At 41.2% G+C, this 20786-nt stretch overlaps 1 protein-coding gene across 3 annotated transcripts in view; it reads right to left on the bottom strand.

Moving 5' to 3' along the window:
* LOC150077559 (uncharacterized) overlaps positions 1-20786 on the bottom strand; it is a 536301-nt gene that overhangs the window by 246955 nt on the left and 268560 nt on the right. For all 3 annotated transcript variants that reach the window (XM_090386199.1, XM_090386201.1, XM_090386200.1), the window contains exon 16: positions 14277-14336. In XM_090386199.1, the coding sequence (XP_090242325.1) occupies positions 14277-14336 (60 nt within the window). The remainder of the gene's footprint in view (positions 1-14276; positions 14337-20786) is intronic.

Here is a 20786-nt window from a genome sequence, read left to right as displayed (position 1 = left end):
ATCTGGGCAGGTGTTTTTGGTGATAAGTTATTTGGGCCAGATGTACGTCCAAACAAACTCACAGGGCAGGCGTACAGAAACTTTCTGAAAAACAACATGCCTGATTTCTTGGATGACACGCCACTGATCATTCGTCAACAAGCACGCTTCATGCACGATGGCGCTCCCGCACATTTCAGCCACCTAATCCGCAATTACCTGAATCGAAGGTTTCCTGGTTGGTGGATAGGTAGAGGTGGACCAACTGCCTGGACTCCACGCTCACTGATTTAAACCCATTAGATTTCTTCTTGTGGGCCATTTAAAGTCAGTGGTGCATTCGACTTCGGTAGCTGATGTGGAAACTCTCCGCAATCGAATTGTGGCAGGTTGTGAGACAATACGAAACATGCCAGGAATTTGGCATCGTCTTGACGAGTCCATGAGATTTCAATCTGAGGTCTGTATTCAGGCAGAAGGTGGACATTTTGAACAATTACTATAAGGTGATGTTAACAGTTAAGTGTCATAGACAGACCTTCAAAACTCGGAAACCAAGCATTTCTGGAACTAAGTTGATATAAAATATTTTTATTGTCTACATATGAGGAACTCATTCCTGAAGTTATGCTGTGTATTTTTGAGACACCTTGTATAACCCAAATTCATGTCTGCCAATAAACTGATCACCTTCAAATTTTGTGTGAAAACAGTCATATATACTACTGGCATGAAGAAATATATATTTCTATTATGAAATAAAATGCTTTGACCTATGTGCTATTTCTTCTAATGGCAAAACAAAACTGGAGCCAATAATAAAATTTGTAACCAGTAATGAAATTTGGAAAGTAATTATCTTTTTATTGGACATAGAGAGAAAGCTATGTGACAATATACATAAAGATCCCCAGCATATCCCCAAAGTATGATTAAAATTTCCCTGTATATTAAAGTCTACCATAATGACTGAGTGACAGGAGAGGATAAAAAAAAAGGCTGGTAGAGTTGGTAAACTCCAAAAAAAGGCAAAAAAAGTAGTAGTATATTAAGTAAACACTGATTCCCATCCCATTCATCCTCAAATAACCTAACAATTTCAGAAAAATAAAAGGATTTAGAAAGGTCAAAAGTAAGAAATAAGATATTAGTTTTAGCTTGGTTAAGTTAGGAACTGCAAGACCAGGCTATGCTTGGGGACTTGGCTGCATGTGGATTTTTCTTGCATACAATATGTTATTCAATTTCACTTTTATAACTTTCATTTTTAATTTGGTTCTCTGCTGGGTCAAACAATAATCATTATGCATAGGAATGTGCATGCTAATTATCAAACTTGCATACTGTTGTCCTTTCCTTTCCTTTTAATCCAGATGGTTAACTCCTAATAATTCATTAGAATTGGCAGTATACAGAAATATGACATGTATATATTTTAACCTTAGTTACTGCATACTATAAATACTGCTGTGTGGCATATATCTATTCTGTAGTTTCATTCCAAGAGACACTGCATTTTCTCTGTTTATGTTCGAATCCTGTTTATGACGTTAGGAATTTTTGTTTTTTTTTTCCCAACGTGGCTGAAGTAGTTGGTCTCAGCTGAGTTAGTTTGTTGGTTGGGCTCAGGCACACTCATGCCTGAAAATATTAGCATTAGCATAGGCATATGATGCAAGAAAGCAAGCTTATGCAGCATCAGCCAAATAAAAAAACAACCACTCCCATTTCACCCCTCCATTCGTTTCAAATACCTGTCCAGCTGAGCCTTAAATTATTTAAGCTATCAACTTACAACAAGAGATGGAAGTCTGTTCCACCAACCAACTACACGCTGGCTAAAGGCAAATTTCCGCACATCTATCCTACATCTGTCTTTCCTCAATTTGAATTTATGCCCCCTCAAGTGATTATTCTGAGCAAGAGGAAGAATCCCATCAGCATTGAGCATGCTCAAACCATTCAAGGCTTTATACACCTCTATCAGATCACCTCACTGGTGCCTAGTCTCCAGACACTGTAATTTGCAAAACTTAGGCCTTTCTTCGTAAGAGCAACCCTTTGTTCCATTCACTAATCTTGTTGCCCTTCTCTGTACTCATTCCAACAGCGCTACATCCTTCTTGAAATGAGGCCTCCAGACCTGTATACAGTACTCTAGGTGTGGCCCGACCATTGCCTTATACAAGGGAATAATCACCTCCTTATCCCTGCTAGAAAAATTCCTGTATATTATTGACAAGACACCATGAGCTACTCTTGCAGCCCGTCTGCACTGCTCAGAAAACTTCATATCTGCCTGCACAATTACCCCCAGGTCCTTTTCATTCTCTACCACTGTCAGTGTAGTACCACAGAGTTGATACGTTACTCTGGGGTTACTGTTTCCCCATATGTAGTACTTTACATTTTAGTAAAAAAGGCCTACGTGCTCTGGATTCATTATGAAAAATTTTATTCTGTTTCTCAGAGCAAAACTGGAGTTACAATTAATAAGCTTTTGGTTGGGAGGCAGCCTTCTTCAGATTGAATACATGAATGGCAGTTGGAATAGAGATGTGCACTGCCAGGATGGTGCGTGAGGCGCGTGGTTAATTGTTTGTTGATGTTTGTGGCTGTGACATATGGTGGTGACGTGGCTAGCGTTTGTCTATGGATAGAATTACTGCCTCTGTGATGGGGTTAACTTGGCAGCCACTGTTCCTGTTCAAAGAGGCATCCGAGCATTTTATATTTAACGATTCCAACCAGGTGCGCTTTAGGTAATGGAAGATACAGCCAACGCTATCTGGTTGAAGACTGCAGCAGTTCTACACCATGCTCGCCCCGTCTCTTCAAACCTCAGCCATATGCAGATTTCTACCCTCAAGGCACTGAAACAGGATTCGTCCATCGTCATCCTACCAGCGGACAAAGGCCGTCGTACGGTTGTAATGAACCACGCTGATTACATGGCGAAAGCCTTACTGCTTTTACGAGACACTTCCGTCTACAAACCCTTAGCCGTTAACCCCAACAGAGCTTTGGAACGATGGGAGTCAGAGGTGAATATCCTCATCAACAGCTGGCTGAAACAAGAAAAAATCACACAGTCAACCCGTAATCACCTCCGTGCCTCCGGGAGTCAGATCCCACGGTTTTACGGCCTGCCGAAGGTGCACAAAGAAGACACACCACTAAGACCAATTGTATCCTGCTGTGGATCACCGACTTACGAGCTGTCCAAGTTTGTCTCGAGACTTCTTTCTCCTCTAGTTGGCAAGACCACCTACACCGTCTCCAACAGTTCATAGAAAGGATCTACTCTATATCCATCTCACAAGATCAGGTCATGGCTTCATTCGATGTAATATCACTATTTACCTCCATCCCAGTGGAACTTGCCATCTCTTGTGTGAAACAACTCTTGGACAACGATGAAACCCTTAGCGACAGAACTAGGCTGACGCCTGATGACATTTCCGCCGCCCTCAGACTGTGCTTAACAGGAGGTGCAATCATGTTTAACGACTCGCTCTGCCAGCAGATACATGGCACAGCCATGGGTTCCCCTGTCAGCTCTGTCACAGCAAACATCGTGATGGAGGAGTTAGAGGGACGTGCATTTACATACGCGCCAGATCACATCGCCTTTTGGTATCGCTATGTAGACGATGTGTTCGTTGTCATCCCTAGAGACTCAGGTCAACGACTCCTAACCCACCTCAACTCACTATCGCCCTTCATAAAGTTTACGATTGAGCTGGAGTTGAACAACTCTATACCATACCTAGATACACTTGTCCGGCGCGAAGACACATGCTTGAAGACGACAGTTTTTCGCAAACCTGTGTGCGCTGGCCAATTTACCAACTTCCGGTCAGCACACACGCGGGGCCGCCTCCTCTCCACTGCCCGAACCTTGCTAACTCGCGCCTGGACACACTCCAGCTACGCAGATGAAAGACGCAAAGAGAGCACCAGAGTCAAAGTAGACCTTACGAGGTGTGGCCATCCCATCGACATCCTTGACAGGTGTGATCTACAGGCACGCGACAACGTGACAACCAACAGCAACGCCAACAGGGTCGAATCATCCACGAGGGCATTTATCCCATACTACCCCAACCTGTCACAACAGATCGGTAGAATCCTAAAATCATATGGGATAAAATGCATCCAACTCCCAGGCAAGAAACTGCATTTTCTTATCTCCAACGTAAAAACACCCGTCCCCACTCTTCTACAGAGCGGTTTGGTCTATCGCATCTCTTGCCGTGACTGCACCAGCTGCTACTTTGGAGAGACTGGACGTCGACTCGAGAAACGTCTCTTAGAACATAAAAGGGCGATCCATTTGGCAGAGGTAGAACACTCAGCTATCGCCAAGCATGTCTGGACAACCCGCCACGACATCGACCCACACCGCGATGTCGTGGCTGTGGACAGGTCCCACCATTACCTAAAGCGCACCTGGTTGGAATCGTTAAATATAAAATGCTCGCATGCCTCTTTGAACAGGAACAGTGGCTGCCAAGTTAACCCCATCACAGAGGCAGTAATTCTATCCATAGACAAACGCTGGCCACGTCACCACCATATGTCACAGCCACAAACATCAACAAACAATTAACCACGCGCCTCACGCACCATCCTGGCAGTGCACATCTCTATTCCAACTGCCATTCATGTATTCAATCTGAAGAAGGCTGCCTCCCAGCCGAAAGCTTATTAATTGTAACTCCAGTTTTGCTCTGAGAAACAGAATAAAATTTTTCATAACTTTACATTTTGTCAATGTTAAACTTCATTTGCCACCTCTCAGCCCATCTGCTCAACCTTTCCATATACTGTTGCAGCAGCATACTGTAAGTAGTGTCCTTAACAACCCTGCCAACCTTTGTATTGTCTGCAAACTTGGACATTAAGCTTGATATACCATCATCAATATCATTTATAAATACAGAAAACAACAATGGACCCAACACTGAACCCTGTGGGACTCCACTAATAACATTAGTCCACGATGAGCAGTATCCATTCATTACCACTCTGTCTTCTCCCCCTCAACCATCCCTTTATCCATAGCAGCAATTTGCCTCCAATGCCACACTGCTCCAATCTGTGCAGCAGTCTTCCATGTGCAACAGTATCAAGAGCTTTTCTAAGATCCAATATATAATATCATATTCCATTTTGCAATGAGGAAACGCAGATACTGTCGGAGATTAAATATGTCAAGATCTATGACGACAATGAAGAGCTCGTACTAGATCGTAAATTGTATGAATACTTGTACATTTGCAAAACGATTGAATATGTAAGATGTGTGAAGACAATGACAACGCTGGCCCTGACGAAACACATGATAATGACCTGCATAGCCTTGTAATACGACAGTGGGAAGAAGATTCCTTTCAAAACTTTTACAATCATCCAAACAGTGAGATGAATGAGGATTTAATGCTCACAACACTCAACTTATTCAGAGCAATTGAAAAAAGAAATGCAAAAACTTGATGACCAGCGAGGACCTTTGAACTTAATGAAAAGGATCAACAACAAGCAAAAGATTCTACTCACACATGTAATTTGGAGTCTGTTATCTCTGAATCGGGAACCGATTCAAATATTCTTGACCGGCCCAGCTGGTTGTAAAAATATATTTATGATTTGCCTCTTAATGCAACTATACAACCGTTTGAGTAATACAGACGTTTACTGTAATGCCTACATCGCATGCACTTCGACTTGTAAGGCTGAAGTGCATGTAAAGTAATGATCTCAGATGAGACCTCAGAACTGGTTTATGCCAGCTCTGGGCACATCCAAGAACACTGCCCTCAAGATATCCATTTCTCTGGTTACCAAAAGATTTCTGCCATGGGTGGCAATAGTTAGCACAGAGCCACCTAAGTGGTATGCCCTGAATCATAAATGTTTTTTCGGCCACCAGCTGGTTTATGCCAGCTCTGAGCACATCCAAGATCACCTCCTGTGATCCTTTGCACGATCTTCTCTGCCGACTCCATTTTCCTTTGTTATAAAATGGAAATGACGTCAAATGATGTCATTTTATTCTTGCACTGCTTCTATTGAAATGATCAGCAGCCTGGAAAACAAGGTGTAGGGGATTCAAGAGACTGCTGGGAGTCATTGCAGAACAAATAAATACATGGGCGGTGTTAGGGTAGCTAAGAATAGGAACAGGTGCATGTATACTTGTGTGTACACCAATGCTAGGAGTTTGATAAATAAATTTGATGAATTTGAGGTGTTGGTCAAAACTTCAAAGGCAGATATTGTTGGGATAACAGAGATGTGGTGTCACACAGATATAAGGAATGCAGTATCTATAGACAAGGCATGCAGCAGAAACAGAATATCTATAGACAGAGAGAGAGAGAGAGAGAGATAGCCGAGAGACTATTTAGTACAGTGAGATCAACTGACGATGTTACCAACAGTAAATTCTAAGTGGGAAGCATTCAAGGAATTAATCGTGGAAGCTACTAAAAGTTTCATACCTATGAAATATTGTTCAAGGTTTAGGCCTAAATGGTTATCTAATGAACTAATGAGACTCGTAATAGAGAAGAAAATGCATGGGATGCATATAAATTATCAAGCGACTCAGAAACCTATGGCAGATATAAGCTAGTCTGTAATCAGGTGACAAAGGAGGTTAGGCAGGCGAAGGCAGATTATGAGAAATCCTTGGCAAAAGATGCTAAGAAAAACAGCAAGGATTTCTTTACTTATATAAACTCTAAAAGGAAGGGGATGAGTCTGATTGGTCCACTTGACATCGATGGTTTGACTGTTGATGATCCTGCTCAGATAGCAAACAAACTGAATGAGTATTTTGCATCTACATTCATGAGGAATTATTAAGGTTTGAAAATGGCAGAAGGTTATCAAATTGTAGCAGGATACTTAATGATTTTGTAATAACTGAAAGCAAAGTGGAGGAGAAATTGTTGAAGTTAAACATAAGAAAAGTACCTGGGGTGGATGGGATCTATCCAGTTATATTAAAGAAGGCGGCAAAGCAACTAAGTAAACCCTTAGCCATAATTATGAGAGCGTCCTTGGACTCGGGGGAGGTTCCCACGGACTGGAGATGTGCAAATGTATCCCCAATTCAAAGGAGGATCGAAGAGCGACACGAGTAATTACAGACCAGTTAGTTTAACTTCTGTTCCAGGTAAAATAATGGAGTCACTGGTTAAAGATGCATTGCAGGATCATCTAGACAAGACTGCAGCAATAATTCAGACACAGCATGGGTTTGTTAAGGGAAAGTCTTGTCTGACAAATTTGATAGGATATTATGATGTGGTTACAAAGGAACTGGATGCAAAAAATAATTTTGATATCATATATTTGGATTTCAGGAAAGCTTTTGACACTGTTGCGCATGGAACACTATTGTACAAATGGAGCAGAATGGTATTAAGGGTAAGTTGCTACAATGGATAAAAGGATGGTTAAGTGGGAGAAGACAGAGGGTGGTAATCAATGGGTGCTGCTCTTCTTGGACTAATGTTATTGGTGGAGTCCCACAGGGTTCGGTGTTAGGTCCACTGTTGTTTTGTATATTTATCAATGATATTGATGAAGTTATATCAGGCTTAATGTCGAAGTTTTCAGATGATACAAAGGTTGGCAGAGTTGTTAATGACAGTAATGGCAGTGTGCTACTGCAACAGGATCTAGATAATTTGGGCAGAGGGCTAAGAAGTGGCAACTGAAGTTTAACCTTGACAAATGCAAAGTACTGCATATGGGTAGAAGTAACCCCAGAGAAACGTACCAACTGTGTGGTACTACACTTAAGGTGGTAGAAAATGAAAAAGACCTGGGAGTAATTGTGCAGTCAGATATGAAGTTTTCTGAGCAATGCAGACAGGCTGCCAGGGCAGGTCATGGGGTTTTGTCAATGATATATAGGAATTTTGCTAGCAGGGAAAAGGAAAAGGAGGTGCCCTTTGTATAAGGCAAGGGTCAAGCCACGCCTTGAGTACTGCGTACAGGTGTGGAGGCCTCATTTTAGGAAGGATGTAGATTTACTTGAGCGTGTACAGAGAAGGGCAACAAGATTGGTGAGGGGAATGAAGGGATCCTCTTACCAAGAGAGGCTTAAGTTCTACAAATTGCAGTGGCTGGAGACTAGGCAGGAGTATTGATCTGGCCCATAATTGCTATATGGGCCAGATCAATACTCTCTTCCTGGGTGATCTGATTGAGGTATATAAGGCCTTGAATGGGTTGAGCACGCTGAATTCTGATGGGATCCTTCCACTTGTTCAGATTAAGAACCTAAGGGGGCATAAATTCAAATTAAGAAAAGACAGATGTAGAATAGATGTGCGGAAATTTGTCTTTAGCCAGCGGGTGGTTAATTGCTGGAACAAATTTCCATCTGTCGTTGTGGAAGTTGATAGGTTGAATAAATTTAAGGAGGAACTGGACAGGCATTTGCAGGGAATGGTGTGATTTTTTTTTTTTTTTTTTTTTCGCTGATGCTGCATAAGCTCATACACTTGCTTTCTTGCATCAAATGCCACTGCTACTACTAGTACTACTTGCGTGTACACCAATGCTAGGAGTTTGATAAATAAATTTGATGAATTTCAGGTGTTGGTCAAAACTTCAAAGGCAGATATTGTTGGGATAACAGAGACGTGGTGTCACACAGATATAAGGAATGCAGAACTGGAATTTGGGGAGTGCAATGTGTAGAGGAAGGGATTATGCTATTAGTTAAGAAACACATAAAATCAAGGAAGTACAGCCAGTTGACATTGCTTGACAGTGGAGTGTCGGGTCAGTTTGTTGGGACTTAAGGGAAAGCAAAATTGAGAGCAAGAGTGTGTTATAGGCCTAATGACTCTGATGAGTAGAATAAACAACTGTACAGAGAAATAGAGGGCCAGTAAATCACAGTCTTATAATGGGGGATTTTAATTTCCCAGATATTAGCAGTAGCATTAGTAGAGGCATTTGATGCAAGAAAGCAAGCTTATGCAGCATCAGCCAAAAAAAAAAAAAAATAAAAATAAATAAATAAAAAATAACCACTTCCACTTCACCCCTCTGTTCGTTCGAAATACCTGTCCAGCTGAGCCTTAAACTTATTCAGGCCATCAACTTCCACGACAAGGGATGGAAGTCTGTTCTCCACCAACCAACCACCCGCTGGCTAAAGGCAAATTTCCTCACGTCTATCCTACATCTGTCCTTCCTCAATTTAAATTTATGCCCTCTCAGGTGATTATTCTGAGCAAGAGGAAGAATCCCATCAGCATTGAGCATGCTCAAACCATTCAAGGCTTTATACAACTCTATCAGATCACCTCGCTGGTGCCTAGTCTCCAGACACTGTAATTTGCAAAATTTAAGCCTTTCTTCGTAAGAGCACCCCTTTGTTCCATTCACTAATCTTGTTGTCCTTCTCTCTACTTGTTCCAGAATCTCTACATCCCTCTTGAAATGAGGCCTCCAGACCTGTATACAATACTCTAGGTGTGGCCTTACCATTGCCTTATACAAGGCAATAATCACCTCCTTATCCCTGCTAGAAAAATTCCTATATATCATCGACAATACACCATGAGCAACTCTTGCAGCCCCTGTGCACTGCTCAGAAAACTTCATATCTGCCTGAACAACCACCCCCAGGTCCCTTTCATTCTCTACCACTGTCAGTGTAGTACCACAGAGTTGATACGTTGTTCTGGGGTTGCTGTTTCCCATATGTAGTACTTTACTTTTGTCAATGTTAAACTTCATTTGCCACCTCTCAGCCCATCTGCTCAACCTTTCCAGATCCTGTTGCAGTAGCATAGTGTCAGTAGTGTCCTTGACAACCCTGCCAACCTTCATATCATCTGCAAACTTGGACATTAAGCTTGATATACCACCATCAATATCATGTATAAATACAGAAAACAATAATGGGCCTAATACTGAACCCTGAGGGACTCCACTAATAACATTAGTCCACGATGAGCAGTGTCCATTGATTACCACTCTCTGTCTTCTCCCCCTTAACCACCCCTTTATCCATAGCAGCAATTTGCCTCCAATGCCACACTGCTCCAATTTGTGTAGCAGACTTCCATGTGTAACAGTATCAAAAGCCTTTCTAAGATCCAAGTATATAATATCAAAGTTATTCCCTGCATCCAGTTCTTTTGTGACTGCATCATAGTATCCAATCAAATTGGTCAGGCAAGACTTCCCCTTAACAAAACCATGTTGCATCTGAGCTATAACTGAAGTCTTGTCTAGATGATCCTGCAGTGCTTCTTTAACCAGTGCCTCCATTAATTTTCCGGGAACAGAAGTTAAACTAACAGGTCTATCATTACTTGTGTCGCCCTTTGATCCTCCTTTGAGAATTGGGGTCACATTTGCACATCTCCAGTCCTTGGGTACTTCCCCTGAGTCCAAGGAAGCTCTCATAATTATGGCTAAGGGTTTATTTACTTCCTTTGCTGCCTCCTTTAATATAACTGGATAGATCCCATCCACCCCAGGTGACTTTCTTGTATTTATCTTCAACAATTTCTCCTCCACTTTACTCTCAGTTATTACAAGATTCTCTAGCTTACTGCCGGAGTTGAATACACCTCTGGCATTCCCCTCGCTGAATAACTCCTCATGTGTGAATGTCGATGCAAAATATTCATTTAGTTTGTTATCTACCTGAGCAGGATCATCAACAGTTGACCCATCGATATCAAGTGGACCAATCTGATTCATCCCCTTCCTTCTAGAGTTTACATAAGTAAAGAACTCTTTGCTGTTTTTCTTCGCATCCCTTGCCAAGGATTTCTCGTAATCTGCCTTTGCCTGCCTAACCTCCTTTGTAACTTGTATCTATCATAGGCTTCTGTGTCACGTGTTAATTTGTATGTATCCATTGCATTTTTCTTCTCTGCCATTAGTTCATCTGACATCCACTTTGGCCCAAACCTTGAACAATATTTCTTAGTTGGTATGTAAAGTCTCAGCTGCCCACACCAAGTGCCAGCTCTGGCATTGGTGTGGGCTGCTGAGAGCTTGATGGGCCCCCTCACTTTTAATCCTTCGAGGGCATCCACCCTATCCTTCAAGCTCTCATATAGGCCCATAACAACGCTGAGTTATCGCCTGATTTCCTTACACTCCTTGCATCGTGCACACACACAAAGATATCCCCCATGGCAGTATCATGTCTCGTACCCGACTGCTCCACAACATCACGCAAGTAGTGCATTTTAATAGGCTGTGATTCAGAGGGCAACTGACCCCCTCAGTTCTCCCCTGAGCCACAGCACTCCCATTAGCTTGAGCCTTTTGCTGTGCTGCTCTGGTCAGAGTCATAATTTCGATTTAATTTCAATAAAATTTCAATTTCAGTACAAAATTAAAACCCTAAACTTATATCTCAACACAGTTATAATGCTATATTTATGTTTCAGTATCGAGTGTTATCTACGAAATCCCTTTATATAACTTCCGTATCAAGTTAAGTATTAATTATTTATTTTTTACTAGTTATTTATGTTATGTAACCCAAGTCGTTATATGTAAGTTAAAGTACAATTTAATTGACAACAAAGTTCAACAAGATTAATTATCTGATTAATTGACAATATTATGTACTATACTATACTATATTAAGCTTATGCTATCTATTTCGAGATATTTTATATCGCGTACAATGGCGGCAATTTTCGAACGGTAAACACATGGATTTGATACCCTTTCCAATATTAAGTAATACCTACAAAATCTATATCTAAGTTACTTTAACAATCGTAAATAGGAATATAAAGCTACTCTAGAAAATAAGTTAATATGCCAATTTAAGTTAATAAAACAGAAAATAAATCAGAAAAAACTTCTCTGTTCCAGGAGCGGCAAAAATGTACGTCCGCAGAGGCTACTCTCGTTCTCGCTCTCTCATATTTACTGTAATTTGTGGGTTGGCCACTCACACACTAGCAGGGCTTTTGTGGATTTATCGGATGATTGTTTTCTACTGCAGCATGTTCGAGAAGCAACTAGAGGGAGTAATATTCTTGATCTGATTATCAGTAGTGATTCTTCATGCATTAAGAATCTGCAGATAAAAGAACAACTAGGTGATAGTGTGCTGAAGTGGGATTTAGTCAAAGAGGTACTACCGTCAGGGGTACTAGGCTTTTCATACCAACTAAGAAATATTGTGCAAGATTTAGGCCTGAATGGATGTGAGATGAACTAATTAGACATGTGGCAGAGAAGAAAAATTCATGGGATACATATAAATTAACAGGTGACATGGAAGCCTATGATAGATATAAGCTGGTCTGTAACCAAGTCACAAAGAAGGTTAGACAGGCAAAGGAAGATTACGAGAAATCTTTGGCAAAGGATGCAGAGAAAAACAGCAAAGGATTCTTTACTTATGTTAATTCTAGAAGGGGATGAATCAGATTGGTCCACTTGATATCGATGGTTCAACTGTTGATGATTCTGCTCAGGTAGCTAACAAACTAAATGAATATTTTGCATCTATATTCACAGATGAAGAGTTATTCAGGGAGGGGAATGCCAGAGGTGTATTAAACTCTGGCAGTAAGCTAGATAATCTTGTAATAACTGAGAGTAAAGTGGAGGAGAAATTGTTGAAGATAAACATAAGAAAGGCACCTGGGGTGGATGGAATCTATCCAGTTATATTAAAGGAGGCAGCAAAGGAAGCAAGCAAACCCTTAGGCATAATTATGAGAGCTTCCTTGGACTCAGGAGAGGTACCCATAAACTGGAGATGTGCAAATATGACCCCAATCGACAAAAGAGGATCAAAGGGAGGCACAGGTAATTACAGACCTGTTAGTTTAACTTCTGTTCCAGGGAAATTAATGGAGGCACTGGCTATAGCACTGTCGGATCTAGACAAGACTTCAGTTTTAGCTCGGACAAAAGCATGGGTTTGTTAAAGGGAAGTCTTGTCTGACCAATTTGATTGGATATAAAGAATAATTTTGATATATTCTTGGATCTTAGAAAGGCTTTTGATACTACTGTGCAGGGAAGACTGCTGCACAAATTGAACAGTATGACATTGGAGGCAAATTGCTGCTATGGATAGAGGGACGGTTGAGTGGGAGCAGACAGAGAGTGGTAATCAATGGACACTGCTCTTCATGGAGTCCCAGAGGGTTTAGTGTTGGGTCCATTGTTGTTTTCTGTGTTAATGATGGTATATCATGCTTAATGTCCAAGTTTGCAGACGACACGAAGTTCGGCAAGGTTGTTAATGACAATAATGACAGAACCCTGCTACAACAGGATCTATAAGTTGAGCAGGTGGGCTGAGAGGTGTCAATGTTAAACTGAAGTTTAACATTGACAAATGTAAAGTACTGTATATGGGAAGCAGTAACCCCAGAGTAACCTATTAACTGTGTGGTACTAAACTGGCAGTAGTAGAGAGTGAAAAGGACCTTGGGGTAATTGTGCTGGCAGATATGAAGTTTTTTGAGCAGTGCAGATGGTCTGTAAGAGTAGCTCATAGTGTCTTGTCAATGATATACAGGAATTTTTCTAGCAGGAATAAGGAGGTGATTATCCCCTTGTATAAGGCAATCATCAGGCCACACCTTGAGTACTATATACAGGTCTGGAGGCTTCATTTTAAGAAGGATGTAGAGCTGTTGAAAAAAGTACAGAGAAGGGCAACAAGATAAGTGAATGGAACAAAGGGTTGCTCTTACGAAGAAAGGCTTAAGTTTTGCAAATTACAGTGTCTGGTACCTACAAGTGATCTGATAGAGGTGTATAAAACCTTGATTGGTTTGAACATGCTCAATGCTGATGGGATTCTTCCTCATGCTCAGAATAATTGCCTGAGAGGGCATAAATTCAAGTTGAGGAAAGACAGTTGTAGGACAGATATGCAGAAGTTTGCCTTTAGCCAGCGGGTCGTTGATTGATAGAACAAACTTCCACATGTTGTTATAGAAGTTGATAGCTTAAATAGATTTAAGGCAGAACTAGAAAACATTTGTCGTGAGTGGGTAGGTGAAATGAGAAGGGTGTGTTTTTTTTTTTTTTTTTTTTTTTCTGGCCGATGCTATATAAGCTTGCTTTCTTGCATCATGTGCCTTTACTAATGCTAATGCTAATTTCCGCATTGCAAAATCGTGACAAATTTATTTTACTACTGTCGAAAATTTAGTAGGTGCCGTCAAAGATGTTTACACATCAAAAATTTTAATTTTTAAATAGAAAATATTTCTGCATAAACTCATTCACTAAACAAACAAGAAATGACTTACTTGTCGTTGACTCCAGTCAGATGAACCCTCTTGTATTCCAGCTTTGTCAAATGTAACCTCCTAAAAAAAAAAAGTAATGGATTAATATTTCATTAAAAGAATGTCAAGAACTGTCTAGATTAATGTGTGTGTGCATATATATGCATACATAGGTTAAATACACAAAAATGTGAAGTAGTAGTAGTGGCATATGATGCAAGAAAGCAAGGTTATCATCATCAACCAAAAAAAAAAAAAAAATTACAAAACAATTGCCTCTAAATATTTGTCCAGTTCCTCCTTAAATTTATTTAACCTATCAACTTCCACAACGACAGATGGAAGTTTGTTCCAGCAATTAACCACCCGCTGGCTAAAGGCAAATTTCAGAACATCTATTCTACATCTGTCCTTCCCGAATTTTAATTAGGTTCGTAATCTGAACAAGAGGAAGAATCCCATCAATTTGCAGAACTTAAGCCTCTCCTGGTAAGAGGATTCTTCAATCCCTTCATTCCTGGCACAGCACTACACCAGATCGCAGGGGGAACAAGAAATGGACAAATCTTCGAGGAATTTTTAGAAAACACATCCCTGGCTCCAATAAATCAGCCACCAACCTTCAGCAACACTCTGTGGGAGGTGACTATCGACATGACCCTAGCCACCAATAACATAGCCGGGTTCACTTCCGGCTGGACGGTGCAGAACTCCAGGATGACGTCCGACTACCTAGTGATCACCTTTCAAATCCTCAGAACCATAACCAGAACTCGAATAATCAGCTCGGCCCTGAAACGGTTTGCTGTCAAAAGGGCGAACTGGGATCTCTTTGTGGATCATCTATCCACTGCAGCCAATGAACGTCTCTGGAAGGATCCCCAAAAGAAGGACCCCAATACCCTTAACCAGGAATTATCCAGAAATTATCACAACAGCCTTGGAAGCCGTAATGAAAAGAAAGAATCTGACATCAGGGACAGTACCGTGGCCAATACCAGATATCCAACTGCTAAGGAGAGAGGTGAATGCCCACCGGAGGCAGTTTCAGTGAGCCCACTGCAGCTGGTCTGAGGCTGAGGTCGCCCCTCTGAGGGACCGATACAGGGATGCCAGAAATCGATACACCAACCTGATCAGGAAAAGTAAAAGGAAGTCTTGGGAACACTTTGTCTCCACAACTGGTAATCAAGAATCCTGGGGAGTGGTGTACAAAATTATCACTAATAAATTCCCCATAGGTGAGGTCATCGTCACAATGCAAACTCCGTAGGGTGCATTGGCTACTACATGGGAAGAATCAATAAATAACATCCTGAATGCAATCTTTCTAGAACCACTCTCACCCATCACACTGCAGCACCAGATCCATCCAGCCAAATGAAAACTATACCATGGAAAGTTAGAAGCTCCCTTTATGGAAAAGGAATTCTGTGCGACAGTAGCTCAGATCAAAAACAATGAAATTTTACCTCTCAGGACGGGAAATAGCCATACACATGTCATATAAAAGCCTAACTAGACCGGTCCACAGGGGCTGCTCCTGTGGAATATGGTGTTCTTGATGAGTTCCTTGCCCTGGGAGGAACTCATCAAGAACCGGCACTACATTACAAAACTATCTTCATCACTACAATCCCATATGCCTCACCTATATGGTACCATAAATCCATAACTGCTGTAAACAGAATAACCCTGGATACCATGCAAAGAACGATACTCCTTGTTATCACCCGAGCCTCCTATACGGTCAGTATACATGTTCTGTAGGTCCTCATGGGAGCCCTCCTGCTGGACCTAAAAAGTAATCAACACTGCCATGCTATATCACCTTGCAAAAGGAGTCCCCATCACCTTTGCTGGATACACCATAGATCCCACAAATAATCAGAAGACAGAGAAAGCCATACTAATCCAACACCTGAAGCAGGGATGGCAGAACAGATGGGCGATTTCGATGAAAGAAGTGACAAGGAAATTCCTACCAGATATTGACAGGGTATACTTCCGGCCCCCTCCCTGGTTTCAACCAGGACTGAATACCCTTTCTAATCATAGGACATGGCCAATACAATGTCAAATTGACAGCCTTTGGCTTGGTTGATAACCGACTATGTATCTGTGGGCATGCAGAGACATGGGACCATCTGATGCACCGATGTGAACACTATGAGGACCTGTGATAACAAGATACATGCTGCTGAATCAAGAGTTGCATTTACTCGAAATGGAGGATGACTACAGAGTGCTCTCACCCTTCGCCCAGGACTTATTCTCCAGGAGAAGAGCATTGATTGCTATTCACAATACCAACTAAACACAACTCGAACTAGATGATTTGTTATTTGGTTTTCAGGAGCATTAGCAACTACGGCCATATTGCTCCGGGAATATGCGGTGGTCATTCCCTTGACCTTTCCGCATCCTCCGTATTTAGTGGTGACAGGCTTGAACCCCGGTCTAATCAAGAAGTGTGTGCTACACACTGCTGCTCCTTCCCACCTGGCTACGGAGGCACCGAACTAGATGAAGAAGAGACAACACACAAAAGAAATTTGCAAATGGGACATGCCACTCCCTGGTTGGATGCAAGTATAACCCGGTGAGTCACGCAAATTAAACCTGAAATGGGCGAAAAACCACCAACACCAAGACAACCTCACTGGACAGGGCTTTCTCCATGAATGAGTCACACGGACCTCCGACACTGATATGGATTCTAACACTGACTGCAAAAACTTCCAGCTATGCTGGCACCACTGGTGATCTGTGCCTCACTCTCTTGTGAAGTGCTCCTATCTTTCCCTTTCCTGGGTAGGGGGAAGAGACTGTGTGCTATGCCCCCTTCCCCCACTCTTTGCCTGGTGAGGCAATAGCCTGCCTCACTGATACTCTGGGGCCATCTTCCCTATTGTCTCCATACTTGTCTCTCACCCCCCAGTCTTCAGTCTTCCCTCCATCTCTAGCTATCTTACAACTATCATTTGACCCTTGTCAAAACTACAAAAGTCCCTTACTCAAAATTTTTAACTCTAACATCTCTTTCAGCTTGACCCGATTTCTAGAGTTTCTAACCCCCCCCCCCCCATTTATACTGGTGTACTTGGTCTGCCTCCACGAGGCTTAGTGTGGGCAACAGTGGGTTCCATTAGGAGCCCCGGCTAAAAGACTAGATGAACAAAGGTACAAAACATATTACACTCCACAATATCCATATACTTTTAAACCTCTGGCCTCTACAGTGTTCTATATCACACCACAATGTATACTAGATGGGGATGGGGGAGGGAACCCCTGGTGCTGTTAGACCTTAAACACACTATACACCACTGAAATAATTTTTTTTTTTTTTTTTTTTTTGTAGTATTGTTATTTTGCAAATGGTCTATTACTTGGTCTTTTATTTTATTTATAATAGATAAAGGGTAGTCCCAGTTTGAGAATCTATTTACTAATATTTGTATTTCATTATTTAAGTCTAGTTGAGAAGTAGGATATTTATATGCATTGAGAAACTGATTAAAAATCCCAGGCATTAGTGGGTTTCCTGTATATTTTGAAATGAATTTTCTCATCGTGTTTAAATTTAAAAATTTAATGATTTTTTTATTGGTATCTTCAGTTTTTAGAGTGAACTTTAATCTGAGATGAATATTGTTTAAAATATGTAGAACCTGTTGTACAGTAGAAATATTCGCAATACAAATGATGTCGTCAAGATATCTTCCATAATATGCAATGCATGAAAAAAATGGGGATAAGTGTAGCTGTTCAATTTTTCTAAGATAAATTTCACCTATAAGACCACTGAGATTCAATCCTATTGGCAAACTGACTATCGGCTTATAAACTTTATTTTGAAAGGAAATATAACTGGTTTCAATTAAAAGATTAATTAGTTCAAATATTGTTTTTGTAGGAAACTTGGTACAATATCTGCCATATGATATCATTAGAATTAGCATTAGCATTAGTAGAGGCATATGATGCAAGAAAGCAAGCTTATTCAGCATCAGCCAAAAAAAAAAAAAAAAAACCCTCTCCCATTTCACCCCTCCGTTCGTTCGAAATACCTGTCCAGTTGAGCTTTAAATTTGTTTAGGCTATCGACTTCAACAACAAGTGATGGAAGTCGGTTCCACCAACTAACCACCCGCTGGCCAAAGGCAAATTTCCGCACATCTATCCGACATCCGTCCTTCCTCAATTTGAATTTATGCCCTCTGAGGTGATTATTCTGAGAAAGATGAAGAATCCCATTGGCATTGAGCATGCTCAAACCATTCAAAGCCTTATACACCTCTATCAGATCACCTCGCCGGTGCCTAGTCTCCAGACTCTGTAATTTGCAAAACTTAAGCCTTTCTTCGTAAGAGCAACCCTTTGTTCCATTTACTAATCTTGTTGCCCTTCTCTGTACCCGTTCCAGCAGCTCTACATCCTTCTTGAAATGAGGCCTCCAGACCTGTATACAGTACTCAAGATGTGGCCTAACCATTGCCTTATACAAGGGAATAATCACCTCCTTATCCCTGCTAGAAAAATTCCTGTATATCATTGACAAGACACCATGAGCTACTCTTGCAGCTCGTCTGCACTGCTCAGAGAACTTCATATCTGCCTGCACAATTACCCCAGGTCCTTTTCATTCTCCACCACTGTCAGTGTAGTACCGCAGAGTTGATACATTGCTCTGGGGTTACTGTTACCCATATGTAGTACTTTACATTTGTCAATGTTAAACTTCATTTGCCACCTCTCAGCCCATCTGTTCAACCTTTCCAGATCCTGTTGCAGCAGCATAGTGTCAGTAGTGTCCTTAACGACCCTGCCAACCTTTGTATCATCTGCAAACTTAGACATTAAACTTGATATCCCATCATCAATATCATTCATAAACACCGAAAACAACAATGGACCCAACACCGAACCTTGAGGAACTCCACTAATAACATTAGTCCACGTTGAGCAGTGTCCATTGATTACCACTCTCTGTCTTCTGCCACTCAACCATCCCCTTATCCATAGCAGCAATTTGCCTCCAATGCCACACTGCTCCAATTTGTGCAGCAGTCTTCCATGTGCAACAGTATCAAAAGCCTTTCTAAGATCCAAATATATAATATCAAAGTTATTCCCTGCATCCAGTTCTTTTGTGACTACATCATAGTATCCAATCAAATTGGTCAGGCAAGACCTGCCCTTAACAAAACCATGCTGCGTCTGAGCTATAACTGAATTCTTGTCTAGATGATCCTGCAGTGCTTCTTTAACCAGTGCCTCCATTAATTTACCTGGAACAGAAGTTAAACTAACAGGTCTATAATTACTTGTGTCAGCCTTTGATCCTCCTTTGTGAATTGGGGTTACATTTGCACATCTCCAGTCTATGGGTACCTCCCCTGAGTCCAAAGAAGCTCTCATAATTATGGCTAGGGGTTTGCATACTTCCTTTGCTGCCTCCTTTAATATAACTGGATAGATCCCATACACCCCAGGTGCCTTTTTTATGTTTATCCTCAACAATCTCTCCTCCACTTTCCTCTCAGTTATTACAAAATCATCCAGCTCACTGCCAATGTTTACTTTACCTACATCATTCTCCTTCCTGAATAACTCCTCATGCGTGAATGTAGATGCAAAATACTCGTTTAGATTGTTAGCCACCTGAGCAGGATCCTCAACTGTTGAACCATCAATATCCAGTGGACCAATCTGATTCATCCCTTTCCTTCTCGAGTTCAAGTATGTAAAGAACTCCTTTCTGTTTTTCTTTGAATCCTTTGCCAAGGATTTTTCGTAGTCTGCCTTTGCCTGCCTAATCTCCTTTGTGACTTGGTTACAGACCAACTTATATCTATCATAGGCTTCCATGTCACCCATTAATTTGTATGTATCCCATGCATTTTTCTTCTCTGCCACATGTCTCATTAGTCCATCTAACAACCATTTAGGCCTAAACCTTGAACAATATTTCTTAGTTGGTATGTAAAGCCTGGTAGCCACCAAGATTAGTTCCTTGAATGCTTCCCATTTTGAGTTTGCTGTTGGTAACATCATCAGTTGGTCCCACTGTATAGAATTTAAATACTGTCTCAGACCATCATAGTCGCCTTTACGAAAACAAAAACCCTTCCCTTTACCTCTGATGGTAGTTACCTCCTTGAGTAAATCCCACTTCAACACACTGTGATCACTGCCACCTAGTGGTTCATTTATCTGCAGGTTCTTAATGCATGAAGAATCACTACTGATAATCAGATCAAGAGTATTGCTCCCTCTTGTTGCCTCAAGAACATGCTGATGTAGAAAACAATCATCCAATAAATCCACAAAAGCCTTGCTAGTGTGCGAGTGACCAACCCACAAATTCCAGTCAATATCTGGGAAATTAAAATCCCCCATTATAAGACTCTCTGATTTACTGGCCCACTCTATTTCCCTGTACAATATATTATTATACTCATCAGAGTCATTAGGCCTATAGCACACTCCTACTCTCAATTTTGATTTCCCTATGCTTATGTCACA

Source organism: Mastigoproctus giganteus, chromosome 12, assembly GCF_048544385.1.
Source record: "Mastigoproctus giganteus isolate SK-2022 chromosome 12, ASM4854438v1, whole genome shotgun sequence".
Classification (NCBI taxonomy): Eukaryota; Metazoa; Arthropoda; class Arachnida; order Uropygi; family Thelyphonidae; genus Mastigoproctus; species Mastigoproctus giganteus.
This window is presented reverse-complemented; position numbering and strand designations above follow the sequence as displayed.